At 31.5% G+C, this 18,318-nt stretch overlaps 1 protein-coding gene across 4 annotated transcripts; it reads left to right on the top strand.

The window, feature by feature from the left end:
- Nucleotides 1–5,088: 5,088 nt before the first annotated feature.
- On the top strand, nucleotides 5,089–8,527 carry LOC135615390 (guanylate kinase 1-like). 4 transcript variants are annotated; one of them, XM_065113814.1, is made up of 11 exons: nucleotides 5,089–5,290; nucleotides 5,730–5,763; nucleotides 5,941–6,051; nucleotides 6,150–6,226; nucleotides 6,314–6,443; nucleotides 6,859–7,221; nucleotides 7,340–7,461; nucleotides 7,573–7,708; nucleotides 7,805–7,850; nucleotides 7,932–8,037; nucleotides 8,121–8,527. In XM_065113814.1, exons 2-11 carry the CDS (start codon nucleotides 5,761–5,763, stop codon nucleotides 8,233–8,235), a joined length of 1,209 nt encoding a protein of 402 aa, XP_064969886.1. In that variant the 5' UTR covers nucleotides 5,089–5,290; nucleotides 5,730–5,760; the 3' UTR covers nucleotides 8,236–8,527. The 4 variants fall into 4 exon arrangements, with proteins under 4 accessions (XP_064969886.1, XP_064969885.1, XP_064969887.1 ...); XM_065113813.1 differs by having other exon boundaries at nucleotides 5,089–5,308; XM_065113815.1 differs by lacking the exon at nucleotides 5,730–5,763 and having other exon boundaries at nucleotides 5,090–5,290.
- The last annotated feature ends 9,791 nt before the right edge of the window (nucleotides 8,528–18,318 follow it).

The raw sequence follows: 18,318 nt of genomic DNA, 5'->3' as shown, positions 1-18,318 counted from the left end.
ATGACGAATGATCAGCGCTGACTTGGTCTGAATCAGAAAAGTGATTTGACCAAAAATTTCCAAAGGGAAAGTCTTCTTTTTTTTTTCTCTTTCTTTCTTTCTTTCTTTCGATTGAGTTGGAAAACATTAAGTTGGAACGATATACAGGAAGCCAAGAAGAGATTTAACTACAATAAACACATTACATTAACATAATAATTGTTGTTAACGATACACACACATTGTATGTAAAATACATTAAGTTTCATTATTAGACTATAATTTAAAATTTTATAATAAACCTGCAACAATTCAATTAATTAAGACAATCTATAAAAAGAGAGAAATAACAATCATTAGAAATACTTACTAATTTCATCCTATCTACGAGTCCGAACGTTTATCAAACCTAATTTGGTCCCAAATTTGATCATCGAGTTGCTAAATGTTGCTTAGGTGGGCCTGAGCTTATTCCAAAATCCAAACCCTCAACTTGTATCTTTTTTTTTTTTCCCTTTTCATCTTTCAAATTCAGTTAATAAATATTTTAATTCAACTTTAAACACTTTAATTACATTTAAATGAATCAGATAGATATAATTGACTATAAAATCCAGACTTAGAGAAGAGACAGACGCAGCTGTCAACGCCATCATCTCAAGTCAAACTGTTGAACACGAGAAGACATATGAAGGCAAAAGTTGCTTGAGATCTAAGCGGAGGACGTCCACCACCTCCTCTTTCGACTTGTTCTTCTTTAGCGTGAAGTGAAGGGTGGGCAGAGGAAGATGACAAAGCCGAACAATTCGGTGCATCTGCCGACCTCCCCCGGTCAACTTGAGGCCAACGACGAAGCCTCTCGTCTCGTCTCCTTGTTTTAATTAATCCAAACAAGCTTCAGCCTTTTCCTTCCGCATCCTCTAGCCGTGAGCCATGGGCCCCACCGACGAGGTCGAAATCCGTTCGCCATAAGGCTGTTGCCCGCTCTGGTCGAGAGAGCATATCTTCATAGTACAGAGAGTTCGATTTCGAGGAAAGTGGGTGTTCAACGTGGCTGTCAGTATTCTGAGCATCCTTCGAGTTGACCATTTCAAAACGTCTTTGTTCAATCCAAGGAATCCTAATCTCCTGCTATATTTTAGTTGTTATTGCGGAGGTTCCCCACCAATAATAATGACAAATGTTTAGTACTCCTGGAGTGATGGCTCAACTTTCTTATATTATTTTATATTTTGGGGAAGTGTGTGCTCTGCTGTAAAATATTCCAAGTTGGGGATGGGAGATGTATCCATTACATATTTGGTTCTAATAGTTAATTCTATTGATTTATAAAAGTGATTAATTATTTTAAGCCTTGTCCTTGAGACTTTAACTTATTATTGGCATACCCTCCTCCACATTGGTAGTGTCTTAAATTAAAAAAATATAATATATATGTATATAGAAAATATATATTTAGAATGATATATGTAACTTTGATAGATGATAAAATAAATAAATAAATATATATATATATATATATATATTTAGAATGATATTGACGAGAGATATAAATGTCATAGTAATAAATGATGAAATAATTATTAATAAAATAATAATAATAATAATAATAAATCTAAAAATATTATATTTTAAATTAAAATAAATATTTAAATACTCTTTGGTTTAAATAGTTGTATATTTTTTCATAAGGAACAATGATAGCAAAAGTTTCATATAGTTACTCGCAAATGGTTTGGACATTAGCACTTGTTATTGTTGTCGTAATTATTTCAACCCTTATTGATTAGTTGTCATATATTCCTTAATATTAACAAATAACTTAGCAAATCAATGATTTGATTTTTCAATAATGCATTAGGTTTTGGAATCTTATTGATCGATGACATGGAGTTCCGTTTCCAAGTCTTTTTTTAATCTTATTTTATAGTGTGGAAGGTGGGGGAAGTAACATCTTTTTCTTCTCTCAAACAGTGAAAATTATGTATACATATGAATAAAAAGGAAGTCAGTATGCTTCACGTTTAGAGTCGTTCTACAAGTGGCCAAGAACGAGAACAATTGACCTTTCTATCCCAATCCAAAATGTTTTTCTTGGATTTAACTCATGCATCGAGGAAAACATGCAAATAGTTGTGGTCTTATTAGCCACCTCACCTCCAAGGAAAAACTTGCGATGAGAACTGATCATACCATCTTCTTATGCAAAGAAGGATGAATCATGTGTGATGATATTGAGGTGCTTGGGGAATTGTTTGTTGCCGTGTTGGAGAGTAGTGATGTGCTTAGATGAGAATGCATACGAATACAAGAAAGAAATTTTGGTATGTTATATTGATTCATATGTCAAAGTTTAGTATCTTTTAGTATCTTTCCCATATAGAGGGCATAGCTGACCCGATTCATTTTCCTCGTGCTTTAGAGCCGTAAGTTCGAAGAACACCTAAAAGACAAGGTGGAGTTTCAATTTAGGATTTTAAGATAAATTATCAAAACTTTTACCAATTTAGTTGATATGTTCAAACTTTTAAAAAGTTATTAATATACTATGATGAGCACTAACATTAAAAATATTTTTACTAAACTTGTGTGACACTCAAAAGTCAAATAAAGAATAAGAACATAGAAAATGAGAATATGAGCTTGAGATTAGACTGAACATATCATGTCCATTTGATCAACATACTAACCAAATCGTTAATAGGTGACGTAGATACTAACTCTATCCTAACATAACAAGAGAGTTCTTTTGCTCAAGATGATAATTGATAGTCCTAATGTTAAGATGAAATGTTACCCATACTCGTTATCTCAATATTTTTATGTATGATGCTACGATTAAATAATGATTAGATAATCTAAATAATTATTCTCGATATTAACCATGACTTAGGCTCAATGATTGTTCCACCACACTATAAAAGTTCCTAGAGTTATGGAAACTCTCTTATTTTATCATTACATTTTTAAATTCCTTGAGCTCTTTAATAAACTTAGGTATTATATTTTTGTTAGCATGACCATTAATATAGTTTTGTTGGTCATTCGTCAAACTCCTATCTTTTTTACATCATAACATGTGATAAGTGTAGAAGTAAATCTCGATCGAATCCGAACTCTCATCTTGTGTTAAGTAATTAAAATACTATTTCTCACCTATTTTATCATCTTTTTAGTGTTAGGTTGATACCATTGTGTCTTTCAATAAGATTCTCTAAATCAATATGGTTAGAAGGAATATTTTTTTAATTTTGATATGGATGGGACCCTTTGATTTGGGGCTGACGTGGTATCACAGTGGTCTTATAGTCGAAACAATATGCTAAACTCCCCTTTTGACACAATTTGCGATGCTAAAGGAGTCCTTTTCCAAGTCACTATAGCACTATATAGTACTGAAAATACTATTTTCAAAAGAGATATATAGTACTGAAGTCACTTGAGATATGAGAGACTATAGATCTATGCTTGTATACATTACGTTCTCCATACAAATAAATACATGAGCACATGTCTAAAGATGAATTCTTATGTACATTATATTGTTTCATCCAACTATAACTATGTGAGATTTATAACGCAGTGCGTTGCATGTGTACATTTATGCATGCTAACTGTACACGTAGTAGAGGTACAAACTTAGGATCAGTGCACACGATTTTATACAAATGTAATAATTATTTTTTTGACTCGAATCTTTATAATATAAATGATATAGAAGTAATTTTATCATTACATATGTAAAGAAATATAGATTTACTCAAGTTATCGCAAGTGTGGCCGACATAAATAAATAATGGAGGACTCTTCTTTGTTCTTGTGTGTGCCAGCAGTATTCATCAAGAAGACCAAGTCAATCTCGGCATTTGAGTTTGTCGTAATGGCTGAGGTGGTGATTTGAGCATCATCTAGGTGGTATTCTATTCTACCACTTACATGACTGTGGATATGAGCAAGAAACATTGCATGTTGGGACAACAAGAAAAAGAACCTAATGCTCTCCCTCCCCCAACTTGGTCGGTTAGATTTGGTCCCATAGCCATCTCTACTCATGTAATTTATTTAATCGGATTCCCCACTAATTTTTTATTTTAATTTGAATTCAACTAAAAACACATACCTATTTTCCTATGTAAACTCGTCTTAAACCAATTAAAATGCATTAAGATTTGAATTAAATATGGTAGCTAGAAATAGATATTCGAAATATCTTACTCGATATTGTTACTAAGCAACATTTTAAAAGAATTCTCTTTTCCACTTTGACTCTTTTCGTTTCAGTGGTTTTTTTTCTTTCATTTTTTCTTCGAAAGTATGATTTTAATTTCAACCACTAAGGATATATAAATTTAGTCTTGTCGGTGCCTAAAATTAAATCCGAATCCAAAATTTCCTTGTCTCTAATGTTCTTCATAGAGAAAAGAAAAATATATATTTAAACAGTAAAACTCTCTGGTTTTCCATAGTCACTCGCATTCCAAAAAATCTATATACTCAAGTCAACTTAGATTGCTATGTGATTTAGTGATACGATGTTTGGGGTTTAGTGTACGGTGGGTCCATCCGCGATAGTATATCATTCTCTCTCTAAGAAAAGCTCCACATGAGATTTATTTATATGCGAAGCATTGATTTGTGGGCGAATCTGAAGCTCACAACATAGTAATAATAATGATGATAAAAATTTTGGCGCATTGAAATATTTATTAATAATAATATTATTATTATTTTTAAAAAATTATTTTGTTCAAATATTATAGTTAATTTCCTTGTAGAAAACCTAAATTTTATTACCATACAAAACCATTTTCTATTATTAATTGGATTGGAATCCGATTCCACTTGCATCCAAGTATCTATTTCTTGATAGGGAGACAGACCTATTTATTGCTTACATATGTTGCCACAAAATTTCTCGCACTTATTGTCCTCACCATCAAATTAAACCAGGCCGCCGTCGTACTGGAAGAAATGGACGGTCGCGATTGCATCTGCACATAGCTTTGTCGTATCTGGACCGGTCATAGACCGGTTCACAGTACCCCGATGAAGAGCGGTTCACTTTTGGTTTTTTCCTCTCTTCTCTGCCCAGAGAGAGAGAGAGAGAGAGAGAGAGCGCGCTTCTTCCTTCGAGAACAGCCCAACAGCCTCCTCTATTTAAAGGAAGGGGGAGGGGGAGATCGGTGGGAAGAAAGCAGGGAATTGAGAAGGAAAAGGGCAATAAGATTGGCTGTTCGTGAGCTGTTTTCTCTGGACCAGCCTTTGGTTGACACCAGAAACACCAGATCTCCAAGACCTCACACGGATCAAGGTTGGTTCTCAGATTCAGGTATTCCTTTTCTTTCCTTTCTTACCTGCCTGCGTTGTTTGTTCTGTGCCTGTGTTCGGGTTTTCGATTCAGGAATTCTTTTTGGTGGTTATTCCTTTTCCTTGGGCAATTCTTTTTGGCATTAGTTGATTATTACATTGGAGAAAAAAATCCTTTTTATGGAATTTCAACATAGTTTTCTGTTCTTAATCTTGATTTGAAAGAAAGGAGTAACCTTTGCTGTGATGTGTAGGAAAAGATCGTATTTTTCTTTTAAAGGGACAGTGGATCTTATTGATTTTGGTGCAAATTGTTCGTTGAAGTATTTGATTTGTTTGCTAGGTCTTGGTTGACTTCAAATAATTAAGTTTGAACTATTTAGTTCTGTTTGTGTGATCTGTTTCTGTATTGATTGGCTTTGCTCCCTTTTCTTTTTGTTCAGGGGCAGGCTTGTAGAAGCAAGACTAATTTTGATGGTCAGTTCATCCTTTTTATATGTTCGCACTCTGATTCATTCGTTCTTATTTATATGCCTGCATTCTGATCCGCCTGTTACAATGGATTTGTTACTTGCCTGATTTTGGTGTTTGTAAATATAGATATGGTCTATGAAATGTCTATTAATGTTGGATCTTTTGGGAATTGATGACCAGGGGGAAGAAGCACCTGAGCATCTTTTGAACAGCTTGGATGGGCATTTACCTGTTGCTTGTGATTCTGAATCGAAAGACTATCAGACGTCTACCATTGTTGATGATAAGACAGTAAGACATTATTATTCTGGCTTATGTCAATCTGTCAAGTTAATGACTAGTGTAACATATGTCATGCAAGATCTAATAGCCTGTACTTGCATGCTCAGTATGTAGTTGAAGGATCTGAGGATGGAGGCAAGTCATGGATAAATGTCAAAATTTTTGATAATTTGACAAGATCATGGTATGATGCATATTAGCCTCTTCTAATTTTGGTTATTCAGGTTATGTCTAAGATTGGTTCAATTAATTCTTTAACTGAATTGAACAGGTTGATTCCTACTGTCCTGGGTATGAAACCTGTTCAACTGAAAGGTCACTCGACTCTTCTTCTGAACAATGGACGGATATTGATTGTAAAGAAGGATTATCCATTGGATGATTGCATCTGGTTTCTTGAGGTAAGAGTGTGGATTCAGCTTTGTTGCTCTTCTGTTGTGCATATCATTCAACAACTTCATGTTTTCGGAATATTTATCTTGAGTAACAATCTCTTTTAAAGTTGTAATGGCAAACAATTTCTTATGTTCTGAGGCTATTTAGTGGAATCATGTGTGTGGTTTAAGTGATAGTCTTTTTAATGACATGGAGAAATCAGCATGTTGTACAGATCTTTGTTTTGGTGTGTATAGACCATTGTCAGTTCAATTCAGTATTCATCATTAGAGGCCTACTTATGTTAGTGTGTTGGTACCATGCGTTTGGAATCATTTTGGTGCAAGACTTTGTTTATTTATACGTGCTCACAGAATTTAGATGATAGACTGTCCTTCATTTAGTTTTTGTTGGTCACCTTTTCTTTGGATAATTTGGTAGGTGGATACCCCTTTTGTTAAAGAGCAAAAGAAATTACTTGGAACAGAAGTAGTTGCCTGGAGTAAGGGTGTTATTGGCAGTGCCCCAAAACCAATTGTAATCAGTGGACCTTCTGGGGTTGGCAAAGGCACCTTGATAAACAAACTTATGAAGGAATTTCCATCAAAATATGGGTTTTCTGTTAGTCACACAACTCGAGCACCAAGAGAGAAGGAATTGGATGGAGTTCATTATCACTTCACCGAGCGAAGCCTTATGGAGAAAGATATAAGAGATGGGAAATTTCTTGAATTTGCATCAGTTCATGGAAATCTTTATGGTACAAGTATTGAAGCAGTTGAGGCAGTTACAGACTCTGGGAAGGTATTTGCTGAATCTTCCATGAATACATGGATATAAACAACAATGATATTTGATTATTCAATTACACATTTCTGTTGGTGTTGCGCTTTTTAAATTTTGGAAGGTTTTCTGTTTTCAGAGATGCATTCTGGACATTGATGTTCAAGGAGCTAGATCAGTGAGGGCAAGTTCTCTTGATGCTATATTTATCTTTATCTGTCCTCCATCATTTGAGGAGCTGGAGGAGCGTCTACGTGCACGGTATAGATACTCATTTGAAAATATTAAATATTTCTGCTCATGAATTCATCAGAAATTTGTGCAATGGACCTAGAAAATTTATCATAATGCTTCTCTAGTCATTCTACACAGTGCTACTGAGACTGAGGAACAGGTCCAGAAGAGACTAAGAAATGCCAGAGCAGAGCTTGATGAAGGAAGATCTCCTGGTCTTTTCGATCATATTTTGGTGAACGATGACTTAGAAACATGCTATGAGACTCTTAAGGTGCCTACTTCCTTTTCATGGAAAAAACATATCTTTTAGATAAGAATTATGTGACAAATGAACCATGTCTCAATTGGATTTGTTTCTTCTTGTCAGAAATTACTTGCTTCTGATGAAAATGCTAATACCCTAAATCAACCAAGTAAGTTACTAGCTCCTGGTGCTTTTGTGGTATTATGCTACTATTTGGAATAAAAACATATATATCACCTTGTTCATGCAGCTACAAAGAACTTGAAAGTTCATGTGTCTCACATGGAATCTAGGGCGGATCAAAAAATCCTTTTACACTGTGGCACTAGTGGCACTGGGGTAAAAGTACCTAGTTTGTAAGTCACCCTGTTTTGTCATCAGATAACACATCAATAACAACTGATCTTAATCCTGACTCTTCTGCTTGTTATCTGGGTAGGTTTATGCTTGACATATCATCACTTAAAGGAGGTGCTCCTGGCCGAACAAGAGGACTCAATGTATATACAGTTGAGTCATTACGTGATGGTGTTAACAGGATCAAACAACTCTGACATCCCATGAATTAAGCAACCGACGGAGGACATCTGTACCAGCACTGACTCGTTTTTGGACTGATTTAGACTTTCACAAGAGCTATTAATATCTGAACTCTTACACTGAGAAATATGTGTTTCTGGCAAGCATTCCAATTAGGTAGCTGTTCCTAAGATATCCGTTACTATTGTGAGAGTGATGGACTTTAGCAAGGCATGATTTACGAAATTCTGATTTTATAAACAAGATTTGTGTTCTCATTCATTAGAGATAAAATGTGAAGAAAATGCCAATCTTGTTCTGCGGTTATTTGTTTGGTTTGTTGATGCGACTGAAAGATTTATCTTCTGTAAAATGCTACCTCTGAATGATCTTATTCAAAGTGATTGACACGAAGAATTTATTGTGATATTGTCTAAATCTTAGTTGAATCAGTCAGTAACTCTATATTGATAATTTGTGTTCTCATTCATTAGAGATAAAATGTCAAGAAAATGCCAATCTTGTTCTAAGGTTATTTGTTTGGTTTGTTAATGCGGCTGAAAGATTTTTCTTCTGTAAAATGCTACCTCTGAATGTTCTTATTCAAAGTGATTGACAAGAAGAATTTATTGTGATATTGCCTAAATCTTAGTTGAATCAGTCAGTAACTCTTTTGATAATTTGTGTTCTTATTCATTAGAGATAAAATGTCAAGAAAATGCCTATCTTGTTTTAAGTTTATTTGTTTGGTTTGTTAATGTGACTGAAAGATTTATCTTCTGTAAAATGTGACATCTGAATGATGTTCTTATTCAAAGTGATTGACAAGAAGAATTTATTGTGATATTGCCTAAATCTTAGTTGAATCCGTCAGTAACTCTATTTTGATAATTTCCAACTCAGCATACCAATCAAAATTATATCATAAATTATAAAATTAAAGGCACGAAATTGACTGAAAGAACACCGCAAAGAAATTAGAGCATGATTGAACAAATATACTTCACCCAGATGGAAAAACAATGCAGAATACATTTTGGACAGAAAAGATTTCCCTCCCTTGTTTGGTCACTTTCTTCTAATCTACTCTTCTTATAGTGGATTGTAGCCTACCCCAAATTCTCAACCCCTTCCTCTTTATATATATATATATATATATATATATATATGTGTGTGTGTGTGTGTGTGTGTGTGTGTGTGTGTGTGTGTGTGTGTACCCCTTCCTCTTTATATATATATATGTGTGTGTGTGTGATCCATTTGGTCAGTAGCTGTTCAGAAACATAGTGCTCATTCCATGTTCAGAAAGTTTCTGATATTTATAATTCCTAGGAGATCTGCATGGGCAATCAACTATTAAAATGATTGGAGTATCTATCATGGACTTGTCTTCTGGTTATGTATAAACTCACCAGTAAATGTGTTTTTCTCGTAAGAACAAAACCACCAATCTGCTTGAGAAATTGCAGCATCATTTCATGCCTCTTGCATCAGCCTCCTGTTTAGTTTCCTTGTTGAGTGCATCATATCAGGAGATAAGTGAGTTTTTAGATATCAATCACATGTTAACAAAAGAGACCAAACAGCTTGTTGGCATACTGTACAGAACAATGATTCACATGGCCTCAAAACTTGCCCAACTTTGGCAGACTTTTATGAGCAATCATCTCTAAAGAGTTCCTCCATGGTCCCATAGCCACCTAGAGAGATCCAAGTTTAAATACAGATGCATAGGTTGTGGTGTTTTGACATAGATTGAGTGAAGGAAATGTTGCAGATGATGTCAAAAATAATTCTTCTCCACCTTCCTTTATCTCTTACTACTTCAAAAAAAAAAAGTAAACACCACAAATCCTTTGTTTTTCACTTAATGACTTAATAGCTTGCATAATTTGTATGGCCAGTTAGACAAATCTTAGTTTGGTAAAGACAGGAATCTCCACAATGTGTCATGAAGGAATAAAGTCTGTGGTGAACCCTTTCAAACTTTAAGAATATCGAGTAACCTAAACCTAAAAGGATACTTGGTATTAGTAGTAGCATTTAATCATTCATTTAGATTAAATTAAAAAATCAGGTTAGCATATTATGTATTTGCTTATCAGATATATAATGATCTTACCGAGATTGTGGAACACAACATTACATTTTAGTCATTCCAACAAAGATATATGAGAGGAAAAAATTGGACATTTAGACATTTGGACTACCAGAAAGATTGGATTAACCCATGGTATCAAAGCAGGCATTGACTGGTTTTAGAACAACACAAGAATGGATGAAAAGGGATGTTGCATTCACAGAGGGCCCAGTCAATATTCTTTATGAGGCATTGCTTGGTGTGTTTTTGTGCTTATTGGTTCTGCTCGATGTTTATATCCTTGGCTAAGACAAAGGGTGGAGGACCGGCCCCCTTACAGTCGATGTTTCTCCTGAGCTAAGAAAAAGGGTCGAAGACATCCTGAGCTAAGAGGATGGGGCCATATCTACAATATCCCATTTTGTTTATTTCGGTCATTAAAAGCTAGTGAAGCAAGAAGCAGATTTGGTCATTATGTAATTAAGAATGGATCCTGCTTAAGTACGACATTGATGGACTTAAATCCAATGTACTCCTCTTTGTTAAATTATAAATTATGTAATCAAGTAAGATATATTATAGATATGATTCGGTTATGATTATAATTATCGATAAATAAAAAATTTAATTATGATGTAATTTCTTATGAGATAACTTTAATAGGAGAGACTCTTATAATTATTTATCTTAATTCTTCTGCTCTCATATATAAAAAGGATAGGATCTTATAGGGACAAATATAATCTAATATATTATAGTTTTTCTCTCATCTCCCCTTTGTCTTTGATCCATCGCTCATAGTGATTATGTGAAAGATAGAAAGAGAGAAAATGAGTCTAGCTTTTCTTGTAGATCCAACGCTAATATGTGCACCTACATATTAGATAAAGGCTTTTTGAATAACAACGAAAGGTACATATTCTTATATTTAATATATTATTATTTGATTTTAATTTTGAACATTAAAAATTTTTATATAACAATAGTATAGTATAGTTTTTATACTTACAATTGACACCAAAGCTATGTTTTGAAATTAAATATTTTAGATTATAATTTTTTTTTATATCTATTATGTATTTAGATCTGTTTATTATCACCCTTCACTTATGAAAAAGTATTATCTGGTTTTGATTTACGATGTTTGAATGGTCTATTTATATTGTCAATATGCTTTTTATCTATTCCGTCTTATTGCCTATTTGCGGATGATGCGAGGTTCCTTGTATTTGATTGATGGAGCACTATCGACAATTTGCTATCAATGATAATATTGTTGAGGGCAAGGCCTCTAATGGTCACCAGTTTAATCACAGGTAGCGATTGCATATGCAGTAGAAGCGTCGTAGGGTGCGACAACTTACGTCGTAGGCTACGACGATTGCCACTATATGTAGTGATTGTAGTGGTTACCATTGTGTGTGATAGCTATAGCAATGTCGCTGTAGCAGCATTTGTAGGCCACGACCGACGCCAATTGGACATTGAAGGTCGAGTTCCCAACGATTGTGCCACGGTGATGGTGTGGTCACCAACTCATACACAGTCGCATATGGGCACAATGACATAGCACGACATGGCAGCACATAGACGTGCATGGGCGCAGCAGCATAATGTAGCGAACAATCATGTGTCAACCACCTGAGAATAATTACACCACCATAGGTGATGGGTAGGCGGTCGGTGTACCATCGGTGAGACTCATGTGTGTGGGTGCAATGGAACACGACGACAGTGATAATAGTGTGAGAATCAGTTTTTTTTAAAGGATATTTTTACCTCTCAAGAAATCAAAAAATTTGAATCTATCCTTAAATTTACCTTAAAACTATAAGATAATCATACAAAATATATCAAAAAAATTAAATATTAATTTAAAGTTTAGGTTACTCAAGAGGAGTTGAAAATATTAGTTTGTAATCTGTATAATTGAAACCCTAAGTTTAGCGAGGGAAGAATAGAGTTTTTCTCATCTCAACCCTAGAGTTGGGGTTTCCTAGCCTCCATAAGAAAAGCTAAGAGAATAGCTAAAGAATGAGAGAAAATATCATGACTTAGGTAAAAAAAAAAGAAGGTTAAAATAAAATAAAAGTGTTTAAGAGGTTCCCTTAAGTGTAAGGTTCAATCTCATTAGGCCTTCTTTAAAGTTTTTTTTTTCTTTTTTTTCTTCTTTTACTAATATAATTCTAATATTACAACAACTTCAATTGAGTTTAGTTTGATTTGACAAAGATGATAGTTTTGATCTAAAATCATATTACTAAGTGGGCGTAACATATATATATTATATATTAGTTAAAATTCAATATGTGTGAAATTCGAGCACTACAAAAATTTCGAGTCTACCCAATTAACTAAGATTGACTAGTCTAATTTAGGATTCCATATGGAATTAAAAAATATAAATTATAATTTTCTTGGAATTAGTTTTCTCATATGACATATTGATGAAATTTTACATATGATAAATAAAAATCTAATTATTGTTCTTGAATATTTATTTGATATTTATACGTATATTTTTAAAATTATAAAATAATATTTATTTTTATATAAAAGTATTATTTATGTTTGATGAATATTATTTGTAACTCATATCCCTATGTTTTATCTAATTGGTACCTACTAATGTCGCTTGAGATAGTAAACTTATGAGATTTTATCATTTATAAGATATTTTAAATTATATTTTATATTATTGTATTAGTCTTATAGTTGCCAAAGTTACCTAGACCAATAACTTAGTCTTAAATGATATTAAAAAAAATAATATTTATAATGATATATATAATAAAGAGATAATTCCAAAGAAGAATATACTTTGAATAATTATGCAATGGGACAGGATGATAATATTATTACAGTTTTGGGTTGTATACTCAAATGTAGAAATACTATTCCATATGAATGTTATCAGTCATTCATAAATAATTTTGAGTAAATACTAGATATGTCAATATTTCACCCAAATATGAAATAGAGATGATATAATAGTTTAATATTTATTAAAAAATTTAAAATAATAATATTATATTATTTTATTATAGTGATACTTTCGTCATTATATTCTTATAAATGTCTCTATATTTTTGGATTAAATTATTATAAATGACTTTAGCATATACATTATACACTGTGTGTTAGACCTTGATTAGACTAGTTAAAAGGATCATAGAAATAACTATTAAAGGTTTTAAAATAAATAATTAAAATAAATAATTTAAAAATTCTAAAAGATTCAGTTTTATAATAATTACTAATAATATTTAGACTTCATTATAGTCTATAGGTAACACATTAGAATATTTAAAAATTAATTTAAATTTATTATTAAGCCATTAACTGACACCTAAATCAAAGAACTGATTGAAATTGAGTATAATAGTATTTAAAAATTTAAGATTATATCCTCAATATGGTTGATAAAGTTGTACACTTAAGAATATTATGTATCAATATAGTTGACTCCTTTCACATATAATTTATTCTTAATTTTATTTATTCTTAGTTTAACTCATTTAAAATTTATTATATTTAAGGATAAGTAAATTTTTAATAAGATAATTTATATATGTATATAAAGAATTAAAATTTTAATTACGTCAAATATATATAAAAATTATATTATGATATAAGAATAAAAGAATTCTTCATTATTTTCACATAAAGAAATAATTCTGAAATATTATATGATACAATAAAAAAAAGTTAAAATCGTTGAACCAGAATAGTATCTATGAACTCAATTACCTAATAACTAAATTAAAAAATAGTCTATTATATAAACATGACTTAAAAGATAATATCAAATAATATAATTGCTAGTCATATGTGCCCTGCAAGCTAATCACGTAAGTGATGACACTTGTGACTTGACACGTAGTCTTTTTGCTTATTATATTTTAATATTTATCACTTTATATTACTTATTGCATATATTCATATATATATTGTGATGTCCTTGGATCTGTGTAATGAGAATCGGATCGTGATGAGATCACGATAATGAGATCGATTCATCTTTAAATATATATCCTAAATAATCACAATCATAGGTTACTCGAGATGAACATTGAGATAACCGAATAGATTGGTGTGTTGTATACCCGTCCATATGATGGATGCAGCTGGTCTCATAGTTGCTCATTTGGGGACACTAGGGATACAGTACAGGTACACATTGGAGAATGAGTTCACTGATTGATCTGCTTATGGAATGTTGAATGGTTGATGATACTTTATTATCAAATAGCAATTTCGTAGTCTCAATGGTGTATCTGGTCCTTAGACTTGAGATACCAAGGATATCCTGAGTGCTCTACTCTTTGACATTCGACTCATAGGTTTGAATGTCCCATATATAGCACAATCGATCATTGGGAGTGATAGCCAACCATACGAGGACTATTGAGTGTCGATAAAGGATCATTCACTTTCGGTGTTATGAGAGGAATGTCCCATGTGTTCTTGCTCAAACAATCTATAGCTAGGGTCATTCGGATTGAGAGAGAAAGAGTTCTCCGAGAGAATCTGATTAGAGCAAGACTCGAGTAGAAACCGTATAGGTTTGACAACACCATGCCCGGTATATGATCTTTGGGATATTAGATGGATAAAGGATTATAGGTACATGGTAACTAAGGACAGAAATGTCTAATGGATTGGATTCCCTTGTATCGTCTGAAAACTACAACGTAGTGACCTAGTACATCTACAATCAATGACTCAAGTGAATTATTATGGAGATAATAATTCACTAAGCTAAAAGAGTTCTGACAGGTATAACTCACGGCCAGCTCGATATTGGGCCTAAAGGGCCACACACATATGGTAAGTATTGCAATGAGTAGAGGTTCGGATATAAGATATCTGCTAGAGCCCCTAACTTATTGGATATCCAATAAGCCCCTGAATTATTGGATCGAGATCCAATAAGTACCCATAAGAGATTATTGGATAGAGATCCACTAATCTAAGAGGCTTAGGTAGTTGGATGGAGATCCAATACCCAATATGAGATGCTCTATTAGGATTAAGTTGATAAAAGACCTCTATAAATATGAGGGAATTAGTGGTTTATAGGCTAGAGTCTTTTGCTTGTCTCTCCTATTCTCCTCCCCCTCTCCACCTCATAGCAAGCTTAAAGTTTTGAGGAGTGTCGTCATAGCCTTGTTGTGTGGATCACTGTTGAGATGAGGGTGCTTGACCTCCTTCACCCTCTCCTAGAAATTTACAGGGATTCAGGAATATACGATCTCCCTACGTAACATAATCTATCTCACACGTGACTTTCTATTTTACGGATTTTTATGCATCAATCTTCGCATGACGACAAACATACATTTGAGAATTGAAGATTTTGTTTTTCTATTCTTCACTGTGTAATGTCGCCCCAAAATTTCCCAACAATAATAGCTAAACTTACAATCAAGAGTTTTATTCATAAAAATTACATCGATAATTAAAATTAATGAACCAGAATATTATTTAAGAACTCATCGAATTGCCCAATAACTATAAATAAGTTTATTATATAAATATGACTCAAAGAATAATATAAATGATATAATGGTCAAACTTATCGTCAAAGATTTTACTCATAAAAAATACATCGATCAAAATAAGATATTTTATTTAGTTTTTTAAATGAACTTATTAAACTCATCATGACATTAGTGATGTTATGATTTTGAGTTATATCAAATGAATGTGAAAATAAAATTTCTAAATGAATATATAGATTTATATGGGTTACTCTAAACGATTCATAAAGAAAATAAAATAAATATAAATTTTGGTATGCACAATTACAAAATCTATGATAACCTTAAACAACCCTCCGTATATTAAGTTTTTTGATATCATTAGTTTCTTTAAATTTAAAAAAATTTATGGATCAGTATTAATATCTGAAGATTAGTGGGAGTAAGTTTGTTATATTGATCTTGTATGCAGATGATATTTTATTTATCAATAGTGATCTTGGTTTATTGTATGAAATAAAAAATTTATCATAAAAAATTTAAGATGCTTGATATGAATGAGACATATCATATTATTGGTATTGAGATGTTCAGAAATATATCTCAAATGTTACTAAGACTATCTTAAAAGGATATATTGATCAAGTCTTAGATAAATTTAGTATACAACTTTATTCAGTAAATGACAAAAAAATTCAATTAAAATAAATCTTTTTAAAATAACTTAGAAAAGAATAAAAAAAAAAATTATTATGTATGCCATAGTTAAATATATATTATTATATGTTTAAACTTATATTAGACCAAATATCAGTTTTATAGTTAGAACACTACTTAGATATTAGATATTAGAGTTACGAATCAAACACTAAAAGATTATAAAGAAAATAATAAGATATATGAAATAGACAAATAAATATATGCTCACATATATAAAATTTAACCAACTTAACGTAATAGTATTTTCATATATTGATTTTGTAAATTACCTCAATAAGTAGGAAATCCACTTTACATTTTATATTTATACTAGTTGGAGAGATAATTTATATAGAAAAATATAATGCAATACATTATTATATCATTGACAACAAAAGCTGATTTTATAATATACTTTAAGACCACTAATCATGCCTTATGATTATAAAATTTTATCTTTGTATGATTAGACTTAATTATCAAGTCACTAAAGATATTATGTGACATATTTTAATTTTAATTTTTTTTGTAAGAATAGCAAGTATTCTATTAATTCTATGCATTATAGTATAAAGTATTTAGTAGTCAAAGAAAAAAAAGTTCAAAAATAATTAACATCATTGAAGAAATTGAGTTCTACTATATTGATTGCTGATTTATTCAAAGGTCTTATAATCTAAAGTATTTGAAAGAGTATATTATTATAAATGGGTTTGTAAATAACCTATAAAAAATATGGTAATACATGTTTGAGTGGATATTATAATTGATATTCTTATTTATATAATTAAAATTATTTATTTTTTATATTATGATTGAATGTGATAACATGATCGTCTTAAAAAAATAAATTACATAGATCATTTTGAATTATATTAGGAATGACTAATGGTACATAGAAGGAAGTATGACATTAATGATATACGACCACTATGACTCGTATTAGTAGTTAAACTTAATATACTATTATATTTATTAATACTTATTGGCTTGTTTTATAAGATCTATGCACACGTGTAAAATATATTTTTCAGAATTTTCGAATCTAATTAAATAATATTATTTTAAAATAAAATTTTATTTTAATTTTTATATCTTACCAATTAATAGATTAAGTAGTAGAATGCTAGATTATATAGTTATATCTAATTAGTTAAGGTATACAAGAGATATGATTAAATTTTGATTGTAGTTATCAACTAATAAAAAAAATATCTAATTATAATATAATTCCTTAAGAGATGACCTCGATGGGAGAGACCCTTCTAATTATTTATCCAAGTCACTTTACTCTTGTTTATAAAAGGATCGGATCTCTTATGGACCATATAACTCAACTAATAATTAAAAGATTATATAACTTTTCTCATCTTATTTTTATCTCTAATTCCATGAAGGATAGAAAGAAAGAAAAATACAAGTTTAGTTTTTATTAGTATCATTATAATTTTTGGATCTACGATATATTCTCGGATCAAATAAAATTTTTTTGAATAACATCAAAAGATATGTATCATGTATCATATATTTAAACTATTATTATTTAATTTTAATTTTTATCATTAAAAAATTTTATATAATAATAGTATATTACGATTTTAATACTTACACTCTTTCCCACATTTTCTTGAAAATAGAAAACCTGTGCGGGTTTGATTGGTGCCACGCTTATATGTTAATTCTCATGTAAAATGGGAGAATCTTTGATTCAGTATTATTTGCAATGCTTCCAGTCTAGCTGTATATGGAGTTACATTAAACTGGAATTTGAATAAGATGCAGCTCACTCTTCCTATTTCAGTACACCATTTCCACTGAAGCTTGGAAAAGTATGGCCAAATCATTGATCTGAGGAA

Source organism: Musa acuminata, chromosome BXJ2-6, assembly GCF_036884655.1.
Source record: "Musa acuminata AAA Group cultivar baxijiao chromosome BXJ2-6, Cavendish_Baxijiao_AAA, whole genome shotgun sequence".
NCBI classification, from domain to species: domain Eukaryota; kingdom Viridiplantae; phylum Streptophyta; class Magnoliopsida; order Zingiberales; family Musaceae; genus Musa; species Musa acuminata.
This window is presented reverse-complemented; position numbering and strand designations above follow the sequence as displayed.

Bases quoted from the DNA above. Each gene is read 5' to 3' on its own strand.
- LOC135615390 (XM_065113814.1), top strand. The intron at 6,052-6,149 runs GTAAGACATTAT...TTGCATGCTCAG, and splicing joins CCATTGTTGATGATAAGACA to TATGTAGTTGAAGGATCTGA. The intron at 7,222-7,339 runs GTATTTGCTGAA...TTCTGTTTTCAG, and splicing joins CAGTTACAGACTCTGGGAAG to AGATGCATTCTGGACATTGA.